Source organism: Physeter macrocephalus, chromosome 8 (assembly GCF_002837175.3).
Source record: "Physeter macrocephalus isolate SW-GA chromosome 8, ASM283717v5, whole genome shotgun sequence".
In the NCBI taxonomy this organism is placed as follows: Eukaryota; Metazoa; Chordata; class Mammalia; order Artiodactyla; family Physeteridae; genus Physeter; species Physeter macrocephalus.
In genome coordinates, this window is record NC_041221.1 from 94,772,361 (window position 1) to 94,793,114 (window position 20,754).

The 20,754-nt window shown below is 35.7% G+C and overlaps 1 protein-coding gene across 5 annotated transcripts in view; it reads right to left on the reverse strand.

The window, feature by feature from the left end:
• Window positions 1-20,754, reverse strand: part of SKIC3 (SKI3 subunit of superkiller complex) — a 90,275-nt gene that overhangs the window by 36,915 nt on the left and 32,606 nt on the right. For all 5 annotated transcript variants that reach the window (XM_024119732.2, XM_028493088.2, XM_028493086.2 and 2 more), the window contains 15 exons: window positions 20,268-20,392; window positions 19,091-19,344; window positions 17,829-17,931; window positions 15,454-15,630; window positions 15,221-15,365; window positions 14,745-14,823; window positions 14,594-14,655; window positions 14,424-14,480; window positions 12,927-12,995; window positions 11,414-11,488; window positions 10,044-10,185; window positions 7,830-7,923; window positions 5,117-5,194; window positions 2,513-2,637; window positions 1,569-1,692 (listed from right to left, as the gene is read on the reverse strand). In XM_024119732.2, the coding sequence (XP_023975500.1) occupies window positions 1,569-1,692; window positions 2,513-2,637; window positions 5,117-5,194; window positions 7,830-7,923; window positions 10,044-10,185; window positions 11,414-11,488; window positions 12,927-12,995; window positions 14,424-14,480; window positions 14,594-14,655; window positions 14,745-14,823; window positions 15,221-15,365; window positions 15,454-15,630; window positions 17,829-17,931; window positions 19,091-19,344; window positions 20,268-20,392 (1,709 nt within the window). The remainder of the gene's footprint in view (window positions 1-1,568; window positions 1,693-2,512; window positions 2,638-5,116; window positions 5,195-7,829; window positions 7,924-10,043; window positions 10,186-11,413; window positions 11,489-12,926; window positions 12,996-14,423; window positions 14,481-14,593; window positions 14,656-14,744; window positions 14,824-15,220; window positions 15,366-15,453; window positions 15,631-17,828; window positions 17,932-19,090; window positions 19,345-20,267; window positions 20,393-20,754) is intronic.

Sequence of the window (20,754 nt, forward strand, 5' to 3'; positions counted from 1 at the left end):
GGACAAAGGATTAATCTCCAAAATATATAAACAGCTCATGAAGCTCAATATTAAAAAAACAAACAACCCAATCCAAAAATGGGCAGAAGACCTAAATAGACATTTCTCCAAAGGAGACATACAGATGGCAAAGAGGCACATGAAAAGCTGCTCAACATCACTAATTATTAGAGAAATGCAAATCAATACTACAATGAGGTATCATCCCACACCAGTTGGAATGGGCATCATCAGAAAATCTACAAACATCAAATGCTGGAGAGGGTGCAGAGAAAAGGGAACCCTCTTGCACTGTTGGTGGGAATACAAATTGATACAGCCACTATGGAGAACAGTATGGAGGTTCCTTAAAAAACTAAAAATAGAATTACCATATGATCCAGCAATCCCACTACTGGGCATATAGCCAGAGAAAGCCATAATTCAAAAAGACACATGCACCCCAATGTTCATTGCAGAACTATTTACTGCAGCACTATTTACTATTTATAGTCAGGTCATGGAAGCAACCTAAATGTCCAGCGATAGACGAATGGATAAAGAAGATGTGTTACATATGTACAATGGAATAGTACTCAGCCATAAAAAGGAACGAAATTGGGTCATTTGTTGAGACATGGATGGATCTACAGACTGTCATACAGAGTGAAGTAAGTCAGAAAGAGAAAAACAAATATCATATATTAACGCATATATGTGGAACCTAGGAAAATGGTACAGATGAACCGGTTTGCAGGGCAGAAACTGAGACACAGATGTAGAGGACAAACGTATGGACAGCAAGCAGGGAAAGCGGCAGGGGTTTGGGGATGGTGGTGTGATGAATTGGGCGATTGGGATTGACATGTGTACACTGATGTGTATAAAATTGATGACTAATAAGAACCTGCTGTATAAAAAAATAAATACAATAAAATTTAAAAATTAAAAAAAAAGAAAAAGAAGCCTGCACACCACAATGAAGAGTAGCCCCTGCTCACTGCAACCAGAGAAAAGCCCACGCACAACAACCAACACCCAACGCAGCCAAAAATAAAATAAAATAAATTATTTTTTTAAAAAATACCATATAAGTAATCACAGATACCAGAGACTGTTATTTTATTAAATTATTCCAAAAATAAAGAAACAGTTACAATTTATATTGGTGTATATACACATTTTTAAAGACTCAACTTTAAATGAACTTTATCAGGTTAACCTGAATACGAAAGAAGAAAAAAAGTCTCTTTGGGAACTTACGGGTCCAAAAACAAGCCAGTTAATGACTGCCTTCATTAAAATTTTATGATCCTAAGAGATCAGCTGATCAATTACTGTTTTAAAAAAATAAATAATACACACAGAGTACAGGATGGTTTCGAAGGATTGGATGAATCCAGAATTAAGAATTAAGCCATGATCTCTAGCTCCACCTGTGACTGTCAGTTCAGAACCAGGTGGGTCCAATCCCTTTTGTTCACAAAAATGTTCCTGAAACATTAAGAACTTCATTTTACGTTCCTCCAAATTTTAACCCAATATTTAAGTATCTGGTCATGTCGAGTGTTGATGTCAACTATACATACCATTTAAATAACAATGTCTTGGCTACGTCCATTTTTCCTTGTTTATACTCCGCTATTGCCAGAGCTGTCAAGATATGAGCTTTGTCTTGCTCTGATTCAACAGTAGACAAGGCTCTCTCATAGGCTGTTACATAGAGTTGGAAACAAAAACAAAACAATATAAAAGCAATCCTGACTGACAAATGGTGGGATTTTTCCCTTCCTAATCCTATTTTTTAAAAGGGTCTAACTAAAATTACATCTTATTGTTCCCTTGCTCTCAAGTGAATGGAATAAAAATTTAGAATATCTAATTTGGTTTAGCTGTTCCAAGGTGATTCTGGGAATATCATTCGGGTTATTATGTGATATTTCTCAATTTCCTTCTTTAGAATCTATAGGCAGGTTTGAATCACTATCTTCAAAAGAAGTGGAGGTCTACAGCCATTGAGGTATCACCCACATTCCCATGTACAGACCAGCAACTCCATTAAGCAGTACTTAAAATGAGCTGCACACACATAGGCTGGGCCATATATGTGAAAATGCACTCAATAAGCATTTTTGGAGAAACCAAAATTTATTATTACTAACAATGGTTGAGGCCTTCATTTATCAGAAATGTACATTGAAACACTGCAGAGTAGTAAATACTTGCTTTCAAATGCTACCTTATACATGTAACCTAAGTGATCTTGGGTCTGTTTCCTCATCTAAATAATAAAGATAACATTCAGTTCGTAACACTGCTAAAAGGACTATTCATCATAATAATGTACTAAAGGAAGGAACAGATAAAAAGTACCTCTTAACGTTCCTGACTTTTAGTCAGATTTTTAATAAACACTGCAACCCCTACCCCCATCTTAATATTACATCTTTCTGTATGTAAGCTCATCGTGATTAAATTCTTCTCAGCTCTGGAAAAGTAGAAAGTATCCTTTAGCTTTAAGCAACGCACTTACCTTTGCTACTCTCTTTATACAGACCCTTCATAAATAAAGCCAATCCAAAACCTATGATGTCTTCTAACTCCTCAAGGGGTGTTGACTTAAAAGCCTGGATAGCTTTATCATATTCACCAATAGAACTAAGAAGCAAAACATAACTTACTTTTAATATCAAAAATCATTTTGGCTTATATCATCAAAATTCAGAAATATTATTATACTAAAGCTCTTTTAACAACTTAACCTACTTCATCTATCAGTGTTAAAGCTGTAGAAAAGCCTTATATTAAAATAGAAGGCATATCACTTATTTCAAACAGGATGCACTAGGGGGATTTAACTTCACACTTTTCTTTTAAATTATGTTTGAAAATGAACAGTTCTGCTGAATTACAAACTTTTTTTTTAACAAACTTGAATTAAACTCTGTTATAAAAATAATTTCAAGTTGACTTTGATATAGAACTCTAATTTTTTAAGCTTAGTATGTTAGTTAAATATTACCCTATGAGCATCTTTGACAAGCTTATTAGCAAGTCATAACCAAACCCAGCCTTTGTGTAAACTGTTTATCTACACATCCATGTTTTTGGAGGGCATATAGATACACTAAAATCCCACAGACAAAACTATCCATTATCTTTTCTGTATTTAATAGGAATAAAAGTAAAAATTGTTATACATGATACTGAAGTAGAATGCTTTTTAATAACAACAAAATAAAAAAAAGTGTTTTGTTTACTTAAAAATGAAGAGAAGCTGCCGCCACCTGGAACAGACTCACTGTACCTTTGAGACTCTGATTTCTGGTATCCATCACTATAATCAGAAACTGCTTCTATTTTTAATGTGTTATTAGAAATCTTTTCATAAAATCTTTTTAATCTTGGAGGTGTGGGTGGGAGCTAAAAATATAGGCAACATTTGCTTCTAAAATTAATTTTATGAAGGTGAAGGAATTTAAAAATCCATTAACTCAAATTTTGATAAATATTTAATGAAGGGAAGAGGACTACCTTAGATTGTTTATGGATACATACATGTATTTTTTAAATTAATTAATCTGTTTATTTTTGGCTGCACTGGGTCTTCGTTGCTGCGCGTGGGCTTTCTCTAGTTGTGGTGAATGGGGGTTACTCTCTGTTGTGGTGCAGTGCACATGCCTCTCACTGCAGTGGCTTCTCTTGTTGCGGAGCACGAGCTCTAGGCGCACAGGCTTCAGTAGTTGTGGCACGTGGGCTCTAGACCGCAGGCTCAGTAGTTGTGGCGCATGGGCTTAGCTGCTCTGCGGCATGTGGGATCTTCCCAGACCAGGGCTCGAACCCGTGTCCCCTGCATTGGCAGGCAGATTCTTAACCACTGCGCCACCAGGGAAGACCCCCATACATGTATTTTTAAAGTATTTTTTTAATGAACACTACCTTCAAACATTTGATAACTTTTGTAGAGAAAAGAATGGAACTAGAGAAGGGCACAAGGGGCTTCAACTTTATTTGTAACTTTTATTTTTGAAAAAGAAACCTGAAACCTATTAACAGAATTTTAAGATCTGTTATATCTGAATGGTGACTATTCATTAAATTATGCTCCATACTCTATTGCTGTGTTTTGCATGTTTAATATATTTCATAATAAAAACAAATTAAAAAGAAATCAGATGACCTATTTCCAATGGGAGGTATAAATTTTCTTCTAAAACAGTTACATTATATGAAACATCTAACTAAAGAGAACAGATACTTTGCTCCATACAGTTTCTTACAACAAAATCTTGCAACTGACAGAGCTCTGTCAACTCCTAAACACAACAATTTAAAAGAATTAAAAGGAGAAGCAATCAAAACAGGGATAATTTTCTGTTTATAGATATGAATCAGTTACACGGTTATAAAAGAAACGAACTGGCTCCCTCCGATTTCTACTATGTAGCTCCTTAAAAGATGTAGGTACTAATCCCAAAATATCTAACTACAGTTCTAATAATGTGTTTCAAACTGGAACATTCAATTTTGGGGCAGCTGTCAATTTGAGGAATGCCTCCTTAACTTGAGCCAAAAGTCTTCCTCCCATTAACACTCCTACTGTCCGAACCGAGTTCTATCCTCTGAAACAATTGGTTTCCAACCTATTTTTTTTTTTCTATCTTTTTTTTGAAGTCGGAAGTCTTTGAGACTCTGAAGAAAGTGATATTGCTCCCTCCCCACCCCCAAAATACACACATACAAAAAATTTTTGTGTACTATCTCAAAAGGGTTTCTGGACCCTTAATCCCACCCCCAGTTTAAGAATATACATCAAGTCAGAATAAATCTAATCCTCTTCCAATTAACTAGGCTTCTACTATTAGAAACAGTAACTACCTCCCCTGTCTAGTTCACAGCCATCAGTTCTAAACCTGTTCCTCACAAAGGACACTGGGGCTAGGGATCATTACAGGGACAGGAAACTGTTAACACAGCTTGGTACAGTGGGAATGATGTATCCTGGGGGAATGTCATCATCGTACTCATTCATACACAACCCGCTACTCTGGAAACTGGTCATCACCTCACTAGCCCCATAGCTTTCACCAGATAAACCTGTTAGGTTCATGGAATTAATGGGAAAAAATATGCTTACCATAACAATCTGCCATAATTTCTTATTGTAACATTATAAGCATCTCTGTCTTCTGCAGTCTGTAACAACAAAATTGCCCTTTAAAAAAAGGACAAGGTATTTTAAATTATCTATGTGCAATAGCTTTCTTTTACTACTCTTCCTCCTTAACTGAATCTACAGATTTTTGTTTGCTTCATTTAATTCTACTAATTATTTAACTAGTTTCATAACAGCTTATTTATATTTTATTAAACTGGTACCACAAAAGCACTTAATAGATTTTAGATTGTCAGGAAAATAATAAAGTGACCTCTTAATAAGAGAAATCACTTACCATACTTGAACTTTAAATATTCCAAAGATTTTAATCTAAACATGGGGAACAACTGGGTTGATGTTTTAAAGTTTTGACATATTTGAAGTATAGAGAATTTGAAGTACATAGTACACTCTTAAAATTATTTATATACTAGAAGTTTGAGGTAGGAAGCCAGGAAATTGAGTGCTTTCATGTGCCTTTACCTGCTACATACAGAAAGATATTTAGGCAATAATGAATTCAGAGATGGGAATGAGTCATCAGGAGTCCCAAGAGGCTTAGAATAAATACAGCAACATGCTGACAGCCCATATTTTTACCTTCTCATGCTCAGTCCCCTTTGGGCAAGCAGGGAAATGTCTCAACAACTAAAGGAGTTGGATATTTAATGACTTTTTTTTTTTTTTCTGTTAAAGATTAGCCAGGGAGAAATAGCCAAGAAAAGCTTTTAATGCCCCTGATGTTACATGAAAAACAAAAATTTGCCAGAGAAGTCTAAAAGACAGTATTCTAGAAACAGTATCATATTAAAGACTGTACCTGTGGTTAGATTTATACCTAATTTGTAATTTCAAGTCTCAAATACTTGTTTAAGGAGAAAACAACAGTGGTGATCAGTCAAGAAAAAGTGGTGTAAATCCAAGTGACTATGGAGTTGCCATTTTAAGCAAAGGTATAACCAGTGTTAGACTCACAATATTTGTGATTATAATGTATACCAAAAAAAGTAGCAAGCATTCTAAACCTGCCTAGTTTTCTCTGTTTAAAAATCCTGCTCACTGTTGTATCCTATCAAATTTCTACAGTTTCTTTATTGGTAACTTTATTGTAACATTGAAAGAAATAGAACTGTGGGTTTTCATAAACCTCTCTCCACACACACCTGGCAAAATAACTTCTTGATTATACAGCCTCCAGTACCATCTAGTGATTACTTCTTTAACTACAGAGAGATCCATACAAGGATGGCAAAGCATTTGGGACACCTCGATTATTTACTATCTGACAAGGCTTCTTCTAAACATCTGTTTATTTAGATTTAGGGCAGTGACGTGCCTCAGAGGTTAGGCAATCAGGTCTTTTAACTTTTCGTCTAGTACTCATGAGATCAACAGTGATTTTCTTAATCACAGATATAATTTTTTAAAGATTTTTATTTATTTTCGGCTGCATTGGGTCTTTGCTGGTGTGCACAGGCTTTCTCTAGTTGAGGCGAGTGGGGGCTACTCTTCGCTGCGTTGCATGGGCTTCTCATTGCAGTGGCTTCTCTTGTTGCAGAGCACAGGCTCTAGGTGCATGGGCTTCTGTAGTTGTGGCATGCAGGCTCAGAAGTTGTGGCTCGCGGCCTCTAGAGCGCAGGCTCAGTAGTTGTGGTGCGCAGGCTCAGTAGTTGTGGTGCACGGGCTTAGTTGCTCCGCGGCATGTGGGATGTTTCCGGACCAGGGCTCAAACCCGTGTCCCCTGCATTGGCAGGCGGATTCTTAACCACTGCGTCCCCAGGGAAGCCCCACAGATCAATTAATTTGTAGAGAATAAAACTTCAGGTTGATTTCGTTTCCTCTCACTCTCCCGGCTGGTCATCTCACTCAAGCACGCTGTCCTTGTTTCTTCAACATACCAAGGTCACTCCTGCTTCAGAGCACTTGTTCTTGCTGTTCCTTCTGCCTGGAATGCTCTTTCCCTGATAACCAAACGGCTTGTGGCCTCGCTTCATTCAGGTCAGGCCTTAATTGCCTCCTTAGGAAACCTACCTCTTAAGCCTATCTCAAATTTGCTGCTTGCCTCTCTAGTGTCTGGCCCTTTACTCTACTTTGATTTTCTTTCCTAGCAATTGTTACCATCACAGATGTTTATTAGCTTACAATGCGCCTCCCCTCCACCAGAACATGAGCTCCATGAGAACTGAGCCTGTGTTTGTTTTAATTCACTGCTAAATTGCCACTGCCAAGGACACTGCTTGACACATAGCAGTTTAACAAATATTTACTGAATGAATAAATACGATATAGTAGACATTAAAGTGATTCAAAATAACATGTAATTTTTTCTCATGTCTTAAATCTCATTTCTTCTCTGAATAAACACATGTCTTTAATAATAAAGCGAGACAAACTGTAAAGGGACAGATTTTTCTAAAACCTGAGAGGTTTTTTGGTTTGGTTTTTATTTTTTCTTCTCTCTCTCTCTGTCTCTCTTTCTCTCTTTCTCTCAGGTTGAGCAAGAGAAACGAAAATATAGCTGAAAATTTAGAGCTGTATCTTTTCACATACAAAATGTAATAATAATAAATAATGAAAGATCAGGAAAAGAATCAGAACATTTTAATAGTACCTTCTTCATGAAAATGAGACTATATCTTAAAAAGGCCAACTGACAAGTAAGGACCACATTTCAATTAAAGGGAGCCTTTACCTTTGGTATGCATCTGCTGCTTCCTTCTTCAGTTGTAGATGTTCATTTAAGTAACCCAACATTGTGAAAGCTGGAACATAATTCTGAATTCTTCCTGGAAATCCAAAAATATCTTTTCTTTGCATGTACATAATGGTTGTGTTTGTAAAATATGAGTTTTATTTTCAATTTTTTTCAATATTTTAAACACTAGATTATTTCCTGAGGTCATGGGCATTGCTAAGAATAGTAGTCTGATTTTATCCTGACTATAAAATATCAGTAATCATTTCAGAACTCTTTTAAATTATTGAGTAACATCTATAGTTACATATGGCTTCTACTTACGTTTTAAAGTTTAAACACTTTTTTATTCCCAAAGGTATAACAATTTGAAATCATAGCTCATGTTAAAACTGGTCATTTGAATTGTAAGGAAATCCAGTTCTTTGGCTAGTCACTTAAACCTTCCTGTGATTAAATTTAGCAACAATTTCTCTTGGTGGTTCTGTTCCAATTTCTATGTATTTTTTTTAAAAAATTCAGTATTGTACTCTAGAAACAGAAGATGATTTGGGCACTTTCAGTGTAGTGTTTTGAATTCTAATGTCAAAAAACATCATATATCTACTAATGTGCAAAGGAGAAAGAAACACATCTGATCAACTTAAGTTGTGTTGGGAAGCAAGCCTTCAAATCTCTTAAACTGTTTAACAGAGTACAGTATAATCACATCTTATACGATAGGTTCTAACTGTCAAAGCATAAGGTAAAAATCACATGGTTAAAGTGATTCTTGCAAAATTCTTAGGTCATCACACAAGGAGAAGGTCACCAAACTGAGTCAAATTAAGAGGAGACCCATAACCTTCAACCACTCTCACCCTGAGGCCAACGGTCAGCAGGACAAATGATTTATCTACATTTTCTCTTGTCACCCCTCTCTCTTTTCTGCTTCTAAATTAATATTTTTTTGGCCAAGCACATATAATTGAATTTGTTAAATGAATATATGATACGGCTCCACTACAGACTCAAAAACCTAGCTATTTATAACTGTCAGAGACTGTTGTTCTAGGTATCTGAATTTTGCAGAAAGCTAAAAATTTACCTCTTTATGTAAACCCTTCACAAATGTTTCCCATTCTGTAAGGAAACCTATCAATAAAATTTCTGATCATGCACTTTCTCAGAGGCTCTAGGTATTCATTAGAGTCATTCATTTGGGCACACTGCATAACATTTTAATGTCCCGAAGTGCTGATGTTTATAAATGAACTGCCTTCTACTCAAGTGCCCCAGGCTCAATGCAGGAAGAGTATTACCATCCTGCATATTACAATGATGAGGCATTTTCTCTTCCGCTTTTCAGTTTATCTGATTCTTCATATTATTCAACTGTCAATATTACTGCTTAAACTCCTTGCTTCTTTATTAGAATTTTGTTGAGGGATAAATAAGATGCTAGTGAAACTAACATTTCTTGAACATCTAGGATATGCCAGGTACTCTGCATAACATTTTGTATATATCATCTCATTAAACCCTAAGCAATAGATGCTTTCACTCTTGTATTATAGGTAGGAAAACTAAAATTCAATTTGGTAATAAGCCCAAGGTTTCATCATGGCTACTTAAGTGGTGGAGCTGAGACTAAACCCAATGTTAGTTTTATTAAGGAAGAAAGTTATTACAATAGATGGTTAATTAAATTTCACCATTCTGTCCTTTTCCTAAGCCTAAACATACTTTTCCAGTATGTTGAAGAAAGTTCAGGTGTTAAAGTGGGAGGTTAAAGGCACTGGGTTTAGAAATTAAAGCATATTACCTCATTGAATTCTCACATCTCTGCAACCTCAGTATTATTATCTCTACTTCCCAAGATTAACAGAAGTTAAGGGAAGTAAAATACTTGGTCTAAGACTGCAGAGAAAGTAAACAGCAGAGCTAGAACAGCAGCAACTCAGGACCATTAGGCTCCAAAATGCTGCCTACTACAACATGGAAATCACTTCTACCTTGAATCATTAGGTAATAACAATTTTCAGCACTCTTCAAAAATCTTTAGTAAAGTTTAAAAAGCAGAATACTTGGCCGTGGGGGGGAAAGGGCAAATTCATGTCTTAAGGAGCTAATATTTAATTTGGAATTAATTTTAAATGTAATTAATTTAAATTCTTTAAATTATCTTAACAATTATTCATATATCTTGCCATTGTATAACAGGCGCCTTACCTGTGTATTTACTCAAAACCACTTGTGCTGCTGGAATTGCATTCATCTGGAGGATGTTGTACTGGTACAGCTCCGTGTCTCTGTTGCTTTTATCTTGCAATGTTGTACAGACCCAATACGCGTAACCTATTGCTCCCTCCGTCTGTAAAAAAGCCAAAGTTAACAAGTAGACACAAGGTAATATATCTGCCAAGAAAAATTAAGAAATGAAACAATGTACTTCAATACAGTAAATATCACATCTTAGTCTTCTAAGTCAATTGGTAAGTGCCTTTAAATAAAGGGTCACTGTGATACGAAACAGCTAAGAACATATTTAAATCACTTGCTTCAAACCTAAGTAGAAGAATCAATCAAGATAAATAAAGGGGAAAAAACAGAGCCCCTCCTGATGGGTTGGTTTGCTTCTTCTCAGCATCATTTCCATAGGTCAAACAAATAATTGCCAATCAAAAGAATTCTAAAACACTTTCATAAATAATCTAGGAATGTCAACCAAGTCTAGGATTTACCTCATTATTTTTTTGTATTAATAGTTAACTCCTTTTTATTGCTTAGCATTCTGTAGGTATGGACGTACCAGTTTGGTTTTTTTTTAACATCTTTTTTGGAGTATAATTGCTTGACAACATTGTGTTAGTTGCTGCTGTATAACAAAGTGAATCAGCTATAAGTACACATATATCCCCATATCCCCTCCCTCTTGCTTCTCCTTCCCACCCTGCCTATCCCAGCCCTCTAGGTGGTCACAAAGCACGAGCTGATCTCCCTGTGTTATGCGGCTGCTTCCCACTAGCTATCTATTTTACATTTGGTAGTGTATATATGTCCATGCCACTTTCTCACTTCGTCTCAGCTTACCATTCCCCCTCCCCATGTCCTCAAGTCCATTCTCTACATCTGTATCTTTATTCCTGTCCTGCCCCTAGGTTCTTCAGAACCTTTTTTTTTTTTTTAGATTCCATATATATGTATTGGCATATGGTATTTGTTTTTCTCTTTCTGACTTACTTCACTCTGTATGACAGACCCTAGGTCCATCCACCTCACTACAAATAACTCAATTTTGTTTCTTTTTATGGCTGAGTAATATTCCATTGTATATATGTACCACATCTTCTTTATCCATTCATCTGTTGATGGTGGGTTTTTTTTAGAGTCTCAGTTTCTATTCTACATGACTACTTCATCTATTGAATCCCAATGTCATTTCTTCATCAGCTCTTTAATGACAGCTTAATCTGTTTTTTAAGAAAGAATGAAGAGTAGAGGCAACTGCTGTCATTAACATCTGATACCACTATGTATTCATTTTCTCAAGGACAGTACTTTATTCATTAATGAATCCTGAAGAATGCTCAAATTCTTACATGCATACTGAGTTCTGTAGTGTGCCTGAAGAGATCCATGGTGTCATAACTTCCAACTGTCTCTGCAATTAGAGCCTATAAAAGGAAAAAGGAGGCTCTTAATGTGTTTAAAAGGACTACTACTACTACTATTACTGCTACTAACATTAATAATAATAAATGAAAGCCCAAGCTCTGCAACAAGAGAAGCCACCGCAATAAGAAGCCCACGCACCGCAACGAAGAGTAGCCCCCACTCGCCCCAACTAGAGAAAGTCCACGTGCAGCAATGAAGACCCAATGCAGCCAAACATAAATAAAATTTTAAAAATAAATAAATAAAAATAAGAAAAAAAATACTTAAGTGACTCTGATGAGCATCTCAGACCTACTGACCTACAACAGTGTTACTCATAGTGAAGGCCCTAGACCACCAGCATCGTCCTCAGTTGGGAGCAGTTAGAAATGCAAATTCTCAGGCCCCCTGGGTCCAAAACCTTACATAGAGATTAGTGTAGTAATGCCACTGCTCTCAGATGCTACCACAGCTAATGGCAACAGGAGTTTGCCTTTCCTAACTCTGCTTGTTTCACCGATTAACTAGAATCAGACCCAAGAGTCAAAGTACAATAGAAGATATCTAATCCCTGATTAATGATTTTCTAACAGGGGTGATGCTCCCACTAGTCTCTGAACTGACACAATCAACCACTTACTAATTTATTATAACTTCTCAACTAGACAAGACCTTGGAGGCCACTCAGGCCAATCCCCTTCTTTTCCAGGTAAGAAAAATGAAATCCAGAAGTGATATGTTAAGGTAAAACAATTAGTAAGTGACAGACTCAGACTACTAACCTGATTCCTATTTGGCAGTACAAAAATCTAAATTTTGCCGGGGTTGGGAGGGGGCACTCATAAACAAGTACCAAATCAAATATGAAGATTTTACAGAAAATGAGAAAACATAATCAAAATGATCTTTGTAAATGTTCATTTTTTTGATAAATGTATGTTAACAGAGTTCTAGGTTTAGTTTTTAAGAATAATAATGGCAGGGCTTCCCTGGTGGCGCAGTGGTTGAGAGTCTGCCTGCCGAGGCAGGGGACACGGGTTCGTGCCCCGGTCCGGGAAGATCCCACATGCCGCGGAGAGGCTGGGCCCATGAGCCATGGACGCTGAGCCTGCGCGTCCGGAGCCTGTGCTCCGCAATGGGAGAGGCCACAACAGTGAGAGGCCCGCATACCGCAAAAAAAAAAAAAAAAAAGAAGAATGGCAGAATGATGGTGTTCAAAGCCCCTCAAATCAAAGCTTAATCATTACAAGCTATATGACCTTTTGGGCATGATACTTAGGATCTTTTAGCTTCAATTTCCACACACAAAGAGCCTAGCACAGCAACTGCCACAAAGTAAGCCCTCAAATGCTATCATTATTATCAGTGTTGTTTATATTAACACGTTATTTATACCACTTTCTATTAACATGTTAGTTATAAAACAGATTATTAATAACTATATGTTATATATCTTACTTGTCCAATCCAGCACATTAAATAAGATGGATCAAGGGATTGAGCCATTTTGAAAGCTTCATGAGCTTGCTAGGAAAAAAAGGCAAAAAATAACAAGCCACTTTATAAACTTTATATTAAAGCACTTATATTTAAAAAGCATAAGAGAATAAGAAAAGTCAGACTTGTAAACATAAATACAAATGAACCTAAAACTTCACTGTTTTAGCACAATTGGCAATGCTTAAATCTATGTCTTAAATATAGTCCTGAAAGAGTCCCGGATTCAACAGATTTCTGTACAGGCTTAGGGATTCTGGTCCTCAATGAAAGGGCACTGTAGGTGTCTACCTCATAGTCTGCAGAACTTTGAACCCATCACCCATCTATTTGCTAAGCCACAGGTCTGATGGAAATAATTAGAGAAGGCTGTATCTATTCCCCTCTCTTGGAGCTCAACGGAGAAAATAAAAACTAACAACCAGTGAGGTCTGAGACCTGCTACTGGGCGAAAGGAGTGGTCAACATAAATCTGAACTAAACAGTTAGGAAACTTTCAAGTTACCCCACTTGGACACTTTAAATCGTATGCTTTTTTTTCTGCTACAAAGAATAACTTATTATACGCTGCTTTATATTGTTTTCCCAATAATCTATCTATGTGTGGCAGGAAACAGTCTTTTTTTCTCATAAGAAAGTAAGCTCATGGGCAACAACTGCACCACACTACCATAAAACCACATTCGTAGCTTATTAAGTACGAGTTGGCTTTGTTTAAATTTTTAAAAAATATTTTCACATATTTTAAGATCCAAATTAATATTTTTCTTCATTCTATTTACAATCTTCTAAAGCAATGTCTGCAGTGACTTCATGTATCCCTGAGAATACCACTGAAGCTATTTTAAAAGGACGATATTCAATATACTGGCTGAAACACAAAACAGTACAGATGTGCTATTATATATAGATTTGTGGAAACTTCTAAACATGACCTATAAACATGCTCCCCATTACTGTAGTTCCAATTCTCTATATACAACTCTTCAAGTATGACAATTTACACCGTGGCATGTACAGGGATTAATACCTGCTAAAGCCAAATCTAAATTACCAAGCAAAGATTAAATTTAAGTTTCTAGAGAGTACTAATAAACACCCTTACTTCATCACCCCACCCCCAACACAGCCTACATGGGACTCCTCTTAATGTGTAAAAGATAAAAAGAAAAACACCCAAATAATTCATAACAGAATTATTTTAATCTCCAAATGGAAAAAAAACAACATAATTATAAAACCAGAAATTTCTTGTGACATGGAAAGGGAAATAAATCTTACACATTCATTATTCAGTATAATAAAGTGAATGCTATCAATGATCTAGCATATTAGAGAGCATGCTGGATAGATAACAATGTGCAAAGTATTTCTCCACAAGAAGTTAAGCTATTATGAAGAGGACATATATAGAAAATGTTCTTACTTTTAATAGGACAAAACAGACAATATATGTACCTCAATCTTTTCATTTGCAAGGTATAACACTCCCAAGTTGGTCCATGCAACAGTATTCTAAAAAACACACATATACAAAATTAGGTCCCTTGTCTACATAGCAGTCTCAGAAAATCATTAACACTAAATTTTGAAGTTACTTTGCATAGACAGAGACACGTAACACTCACAATTTGTTCTGACTGGATTGATTTGATGAAACAGTGCTGAGCAAGGGCATAATTTCCAATACCTGAAAAATACAGACTTCGATAAAACTGAACTTTACTGCCTGAAAACAGGCAATCTTCTAAAAATATTGAAGTGTTACTCAATTCTTACCACTGTAACATGAAACTACACCAAGAGCATTCCAGTATAAGTGATTATTACTGTCAAGTCTCACAGCCTTTTTCAGACACTGAAAAGTAGAAGTAGATAAATTTTTATTTCTCAGAATATCAGCATTTATATCAAGATAAATGTGGTTTTATGTGAAAACACTACAGAATTTACTTTATCAAAAGCATCTTTCAGAAAAGCCCCTAGTTTTTTTTAAAAGTTTATGAAAAATTTCTCAAAACCATACATGCTGGGCTTCCCTGGTGGCGCAGTGGTTGAGAGCCCACCTGCCGATGCAGGGGACACGGGTTCATGCCCCGGTCCGGGAAGATCCCACATGCCGCGGAGCGGCTGGGCCCGTGAGCCATGGCCGCTAAGCCTGCGCGTCTGGAGCCTGTGCTCCGCAACGGGAGAGGCCACAACAGGGAGAGGCCCGCGTACCACAAAAAAAAAAAAAAAAAAAAAAAAAACCATACATGCAAAGATTTCTCCAACAGCTCCTGAAGATCATTCGAGTTGCTGCCTGTTTCTGCTAGATGTTGTGCTTGGCGATAATAATTAATTCCAAGATCACACCACGTATTAGATGTAGACATCAGTTTTAATGCACGACCATAACACCTATGGAAATATAAAAGTGAATGTTATATTGTGTTATGATGTTCTAATTCGATTTGAATGTCATCCACTGGCAATCTTTGTAAATTACCTGCCTCCAAGATGGAGGAGCTCATTTTTCTTTAATACTTGTTTTCCTTCTTTCTGACCTAGGAGGACTCCTAAGACACTAACATTCACTTTAGATGGTGAGACAGCATACAGACTGGTACAAGCATCCCCAACTAGCTTCCAAAGGCAAGACACATCAGCTCGATGCTGCAGAGCCCTAAAAAAAAGAAACAGTGTGATTCTTACAAATTATGTCCAAAAAGTATGGCGTTTATCTCCCTCACTACTACATACAATTAAAACAGAAAAAGTATACATACAATTTTGATTTAGTTCCTTAGTTAAATGCAGTAAATGCTTTACTGAATTCCTTCTAGCCATCTTATATCTTATCACCTCCTTATTATGAAGAAAGGAAGAGGGGAAGGAGAAGGAATTGACTGTTTTAAGTGACAGAAACTTTGCAAACATTTCTTTGGTACTCTTTATCATTTTTCTTAGAAGTAGCAGAAATCTCATAAATAAATCAATAAATTTTCCAGGACCAATTTACCTTTAATACTGAATTTTTTAAACTATGCTTTTTGTGTTTGTCTATTTCAACAAAAACCAAAGCAGTAAAGTTGGTAAGTGCCTCATAGTTGATTATTATAAACTTAGGTTTTGCTTGCAGATGTTCCCTCACATATTAAAAAAAAAAAAAAAAAAAAAGGACTAGTAAATGTAAAATATATTTGGTAGTCCAAAGGATTTTTACTCTGAGATCAAGAATACCAAAAATCTAAATATGAGAATGTGAAAAACCGTATTTATTGAAGCAAGAAAGACTCAGTGGACAAGCTCAAAAAGTAAATAAAAATATTAATTATGGTGATAAAGGGCACTTCTTTTTAGAATGAGAAAATCTCAGTTATTCACTTCTCTTCACTTTTCTCTTCTCAAAATCTTACAAATAAAACACAGCAATTTCACAATTAAACCAAGTCTCGATAATCAGCTATCACAAACAGCTATGTTACTGGCAGATGGGCAAGCAGATGGAACATTTTTCATAGCCTTTTCTACTCATGGAGTCCAGCCAAAAATCATTTTTCAGTGTCTTCCTGAGAAACAAGATTAATTACTGCGGTCATCACTGAAAGCCCACTGTGAGGATCAGGAGGAAGGACAACACTATTTGTAGCTCTTCTGCCTAAATATCTTAGTGTAATTTCTAAACTTGACAGCATGAAAGAAGAAAACAGAGAGGAAAACAGAAAAGAAAACACTGGCAATTTTAGCAACCTAAACTCTTATCTCCTTTTAAGTTCAATAAAAAAGAAAATATCTGTAAAGTGAAATAACTTCTATCACCCTTACACAAGAACTGTGGTAGTGTAAACTTTAAGTCTAGAAGTAAATATAAATGTGGGGATATCACTTTAAAAGTTTTGTATACCTCCTCATAATTAGTTGTGAGTGTTATCCAGAACAAAATTCCCCAGACTCAGAAAGGCGGTATTTGTAGCTGAAGTATCATCACTCAAAGGTTCACATTTACCCTTAAATAACTAGTTCAAACAAATTACACCCCTCTTCACAATACCTTCCTCTTTGGAAAGAGCTATATGTATTACATAAGACTTGAAAAGTAGCAATAAAAATCAGTGGGAGAAAAGAATGAAGTTTTCATTTCAGATTTGGTTCATGTTCAAAGCAAAGCAATTCTAGAGCAAGCAAATCAACAGGACACACAGGAGAGGGCAAGTAGGGAAAGAAAGGAAGTGAAGCACAAGAAAGATGTTCAAGGGCAAAAAAATTTAATTCTATGTCTAACTTGAGTACTTTTTAGTCATCTACCACAAATAACACTTCTACCTAACTAATGAATTTAGTTCTATAAAATAACCAGATTTACTGAAATTTTTCTGATTTATTTCTTGTTATTCGAAATCACTTCTTTTCCTACACAGATTCTCTCCAGGAGCAATCAGATTGCTCATCTCCCTTCACCTTCAGCTCTACCAATTAGTCTAAAATGGGCCCTCATCACTGAATGTAAAGCCTATTGTGCACCTGAAGCCCCATTTTCCAATCAGTTCCAATTAGAGATACTTGCATCTCTAGGTCTCCTGAAAGAGAACAATAACACGTGGGACCCAAGCTACTGCTCCACTAGCTGACTGCTTCTTCCTTCCCATCCTTCTCTATGCTTCCAGCATGTCAGCTGCTAAAAGCAAGAAATTGTATCTGTTCCCCAGTGCAAAATTAATACAATATGTATGTTACAGAATTAACTGACTAGTCTGTTACTCCTTTATGTTTGAGATTCTGAATAATGATTGCTATAGCTAACAGGATAAACAAAGCATGTATCCTAAAATTGGCTTTATTATATAATACTAAGAAAATAAACTCATAAATAATGATACTAACCGAGTAAAATATTCCAGTGCTTTCTCTATGTAGTCTACAGCTTTCCCATCAAGATAATCGACTAGCGCTGCTTTTGCCATCATGAGATGGCATTCACCCAAACCTAAAATCAGGTAAGTTTGTAGTTGTTAAAATATGTAAAAGAAACACTGAGAATGAACATCAAATAAATTCATTGGTGTTATATTACAGCCACATTCCAGAAAACAAAACTTAATGGTATTTTATACAAGTTATCTTTAAGCATGGCCTTGATGCATTTATTAAAGAATTCAAATGGCAGGGTTCTGCTGGAGTAAACATGTACTAAAAGATAAAAACTATCTATGGAACCTAAGAATTTCCTTGATTTTGGGCAAATTACTTATCTCTTAAAATCTGAGCTTTGAAAATGGGGATATTACCTAATAATATCTAATACGATGCTACTTGCTATCATAGTACTATTTATTAGGTGTTGTGAAACAAGATTTGACCTCTTTATATTCAAAACTATGTAGCAAACTATACTATCAAAATTAAATGAAACAGCAATTTCCTAAAGTGGCCAGTAAACATGTAATAAATGTGAGTTCTCCTTCTGTTAAGGAGTTTTATAAAAAAATTTTTTAAAAAGGGTTTCAAGGCCTAAGTTACATGTCACTTAAAACATACACTATTTCTGAATTAAACCCCCCACTGTTTCTTTAAAAAGGAAAAGGAGGGAAGCAAATATAATGAGCTCCAGGTTTTTTTAATAGTTAGAAGTAATCATTAAAAAATTAATTAAATATGGATGGTGGTGTTTTATTTTAAATTACCAAAACTAATTTGTTAATTATAAAGGAACTAAAATTAATTTAGATAATTACAAAACAATGCAAGTTGCCTCTAAAGTTCAACAAGTTTAAAAATGAGATTCTATAATTTACAAAGTAACTAAAAGGTATTAAGATATTCTGAGAATATAGTGAATTAATTATCAAAATATAAGAGCAGGGAAATTCTTGTTTTAGAGATCGTTTTTAGATCCCACAGCTATCATGCTATTTATCTAAAAGCTAAATCTCTATCATATTACTATTTATTAACTGTTGTGAAACAAAATTTCATCTTTCTATATTCAAATCTATATAACAAGCTATACTATAAGTGGTTCATACCGGACACTTGCTGTTGACTAAAGAAGTCCTTTTCAAGTTACTCGATACATTTAGAAATTTATTCAAGGATTTTATACTTCAGTATCACAAAAGACAAAGGAGCTATTAAAGAGAAATTACCTTTCAAAGCAGGCACATAATCTTCTTTCTTTGTAATGATCAGCTGGTATTGAGCTACCGCCTCTTTATATTTGCCTAGGATTTGCTGTATTGCTGCAACCTTAAACACACTGTATGTCGATTCGGGGTTCAGCTCACTGGCTTTTGTGAAGGATTTCAAGGCTGTTGTATAGCCACCTCTGCTTAAATATGCCTCTCCTAATGACTCCCAACAATTGAAGTCCTTTGGGTCTGCCCTCAATGCTGCCTGTAAACTAAAATTTCAAGAAAGAGTAAGAGAACTAAAAGTAATAGAACTACTTCCATATCTGAAAGAAAAATACAAAGTAATTTAACTGAATCACACATATCCATGGTTCCTCCTATGGATAAAAGTGGAAAACCACATTTATTTAAAGCAAGTATACCTGTTCCTTTTATGACATGGGTTTTTTAATACTAAGAAATTTTATTGTAATTTTAGAATGAATAAAAACAAAATAAATTTTTGAAGAAATGCGCACCAAAATTTCTTTCCCTGGACTATGCAGAACTCCAGTTTCCTATCCTACCAGAATAGGTATATATCTCAATATGCCTCATCACAGTCTATAAGCCCCCACCAAGCCTCCTACCAAAACAAAAATATGAAAGTTGAAAAATAGGAACAGGCATGCTTTAAATTTCTGATCAGATTCCATAGCCATGAAAAAATTTTAAATGCCTGTATTCTAGGTATTAACATAAATCAGAACAACTTTGACTCAAACGTATTTTCTTTACATGGTTCAAACCAAATTACTAAAAATGAGCTGCTCCAAATGCTCTTCAAGCTGCCAGTGTCTCCCCTTCCCCAAAACAATGCTTGTCAGTGGGAGAACAACAAAGATATTAACCTTGGCTTTTTATCATTCCTTAAATTTCTATTGAGAACCTGCTATATATATGATACTATTAAGACTTCACTTCCCTGGACGGCTCTCTCCTTAACACAAGGACATCAGTTAATCCAATTTTGTAATTCCAGTGCCGTGCAGATAATAAGAACCAATCAACCATAAATAAATTTTGCTATTTCTTCCCTCGAAATACAACCTGGTATGAGGCAACTTATAAATTCATTTTGGATATAAGTGGAGTTTAATTTAAGGAACCATTAGGCTGTCTATCAGAGGTTAAATATAGAAAGGTGCCTTACTCAGCCACTGCTTGAGAACTTTGACCAGCTTTTAAATAGTATAGTCCTCGCCTAAGCCAGGCCCATTTTGCCGCTCCAGCACTTGCCTTTTGAGTGACTGTTGTTAGGATAGCTAAGGCAGTTTCCTAATAAAAAGAAAAGACTAGTATTAGAGATATTAAATATTATAAAAATACTGAACACTTATGTAAAGTAAACAGATATATTTTCATTTACCACTTTTGATTTTTAAAACTTACACTGGTATATACTGAACTACACTTTCAACATTAAGTAATTTAATATCTGCCAATAAAAAGAAATTTTACTCTATTTATAAGCAGTAGCAGAAATATTTCTATAGCATCTACAAATAAAAATTAAAAAATAATAACTTTCGGGCTTCCCTGGTGGCGCAGTGGTTGCGCGTCCGCCTGCCGATGCAGGGGAACCGGGTTCGCGCCCCGGTCCGGGAAGATCCCACGTGCCGCGGAGCGGCTGGGCCCGT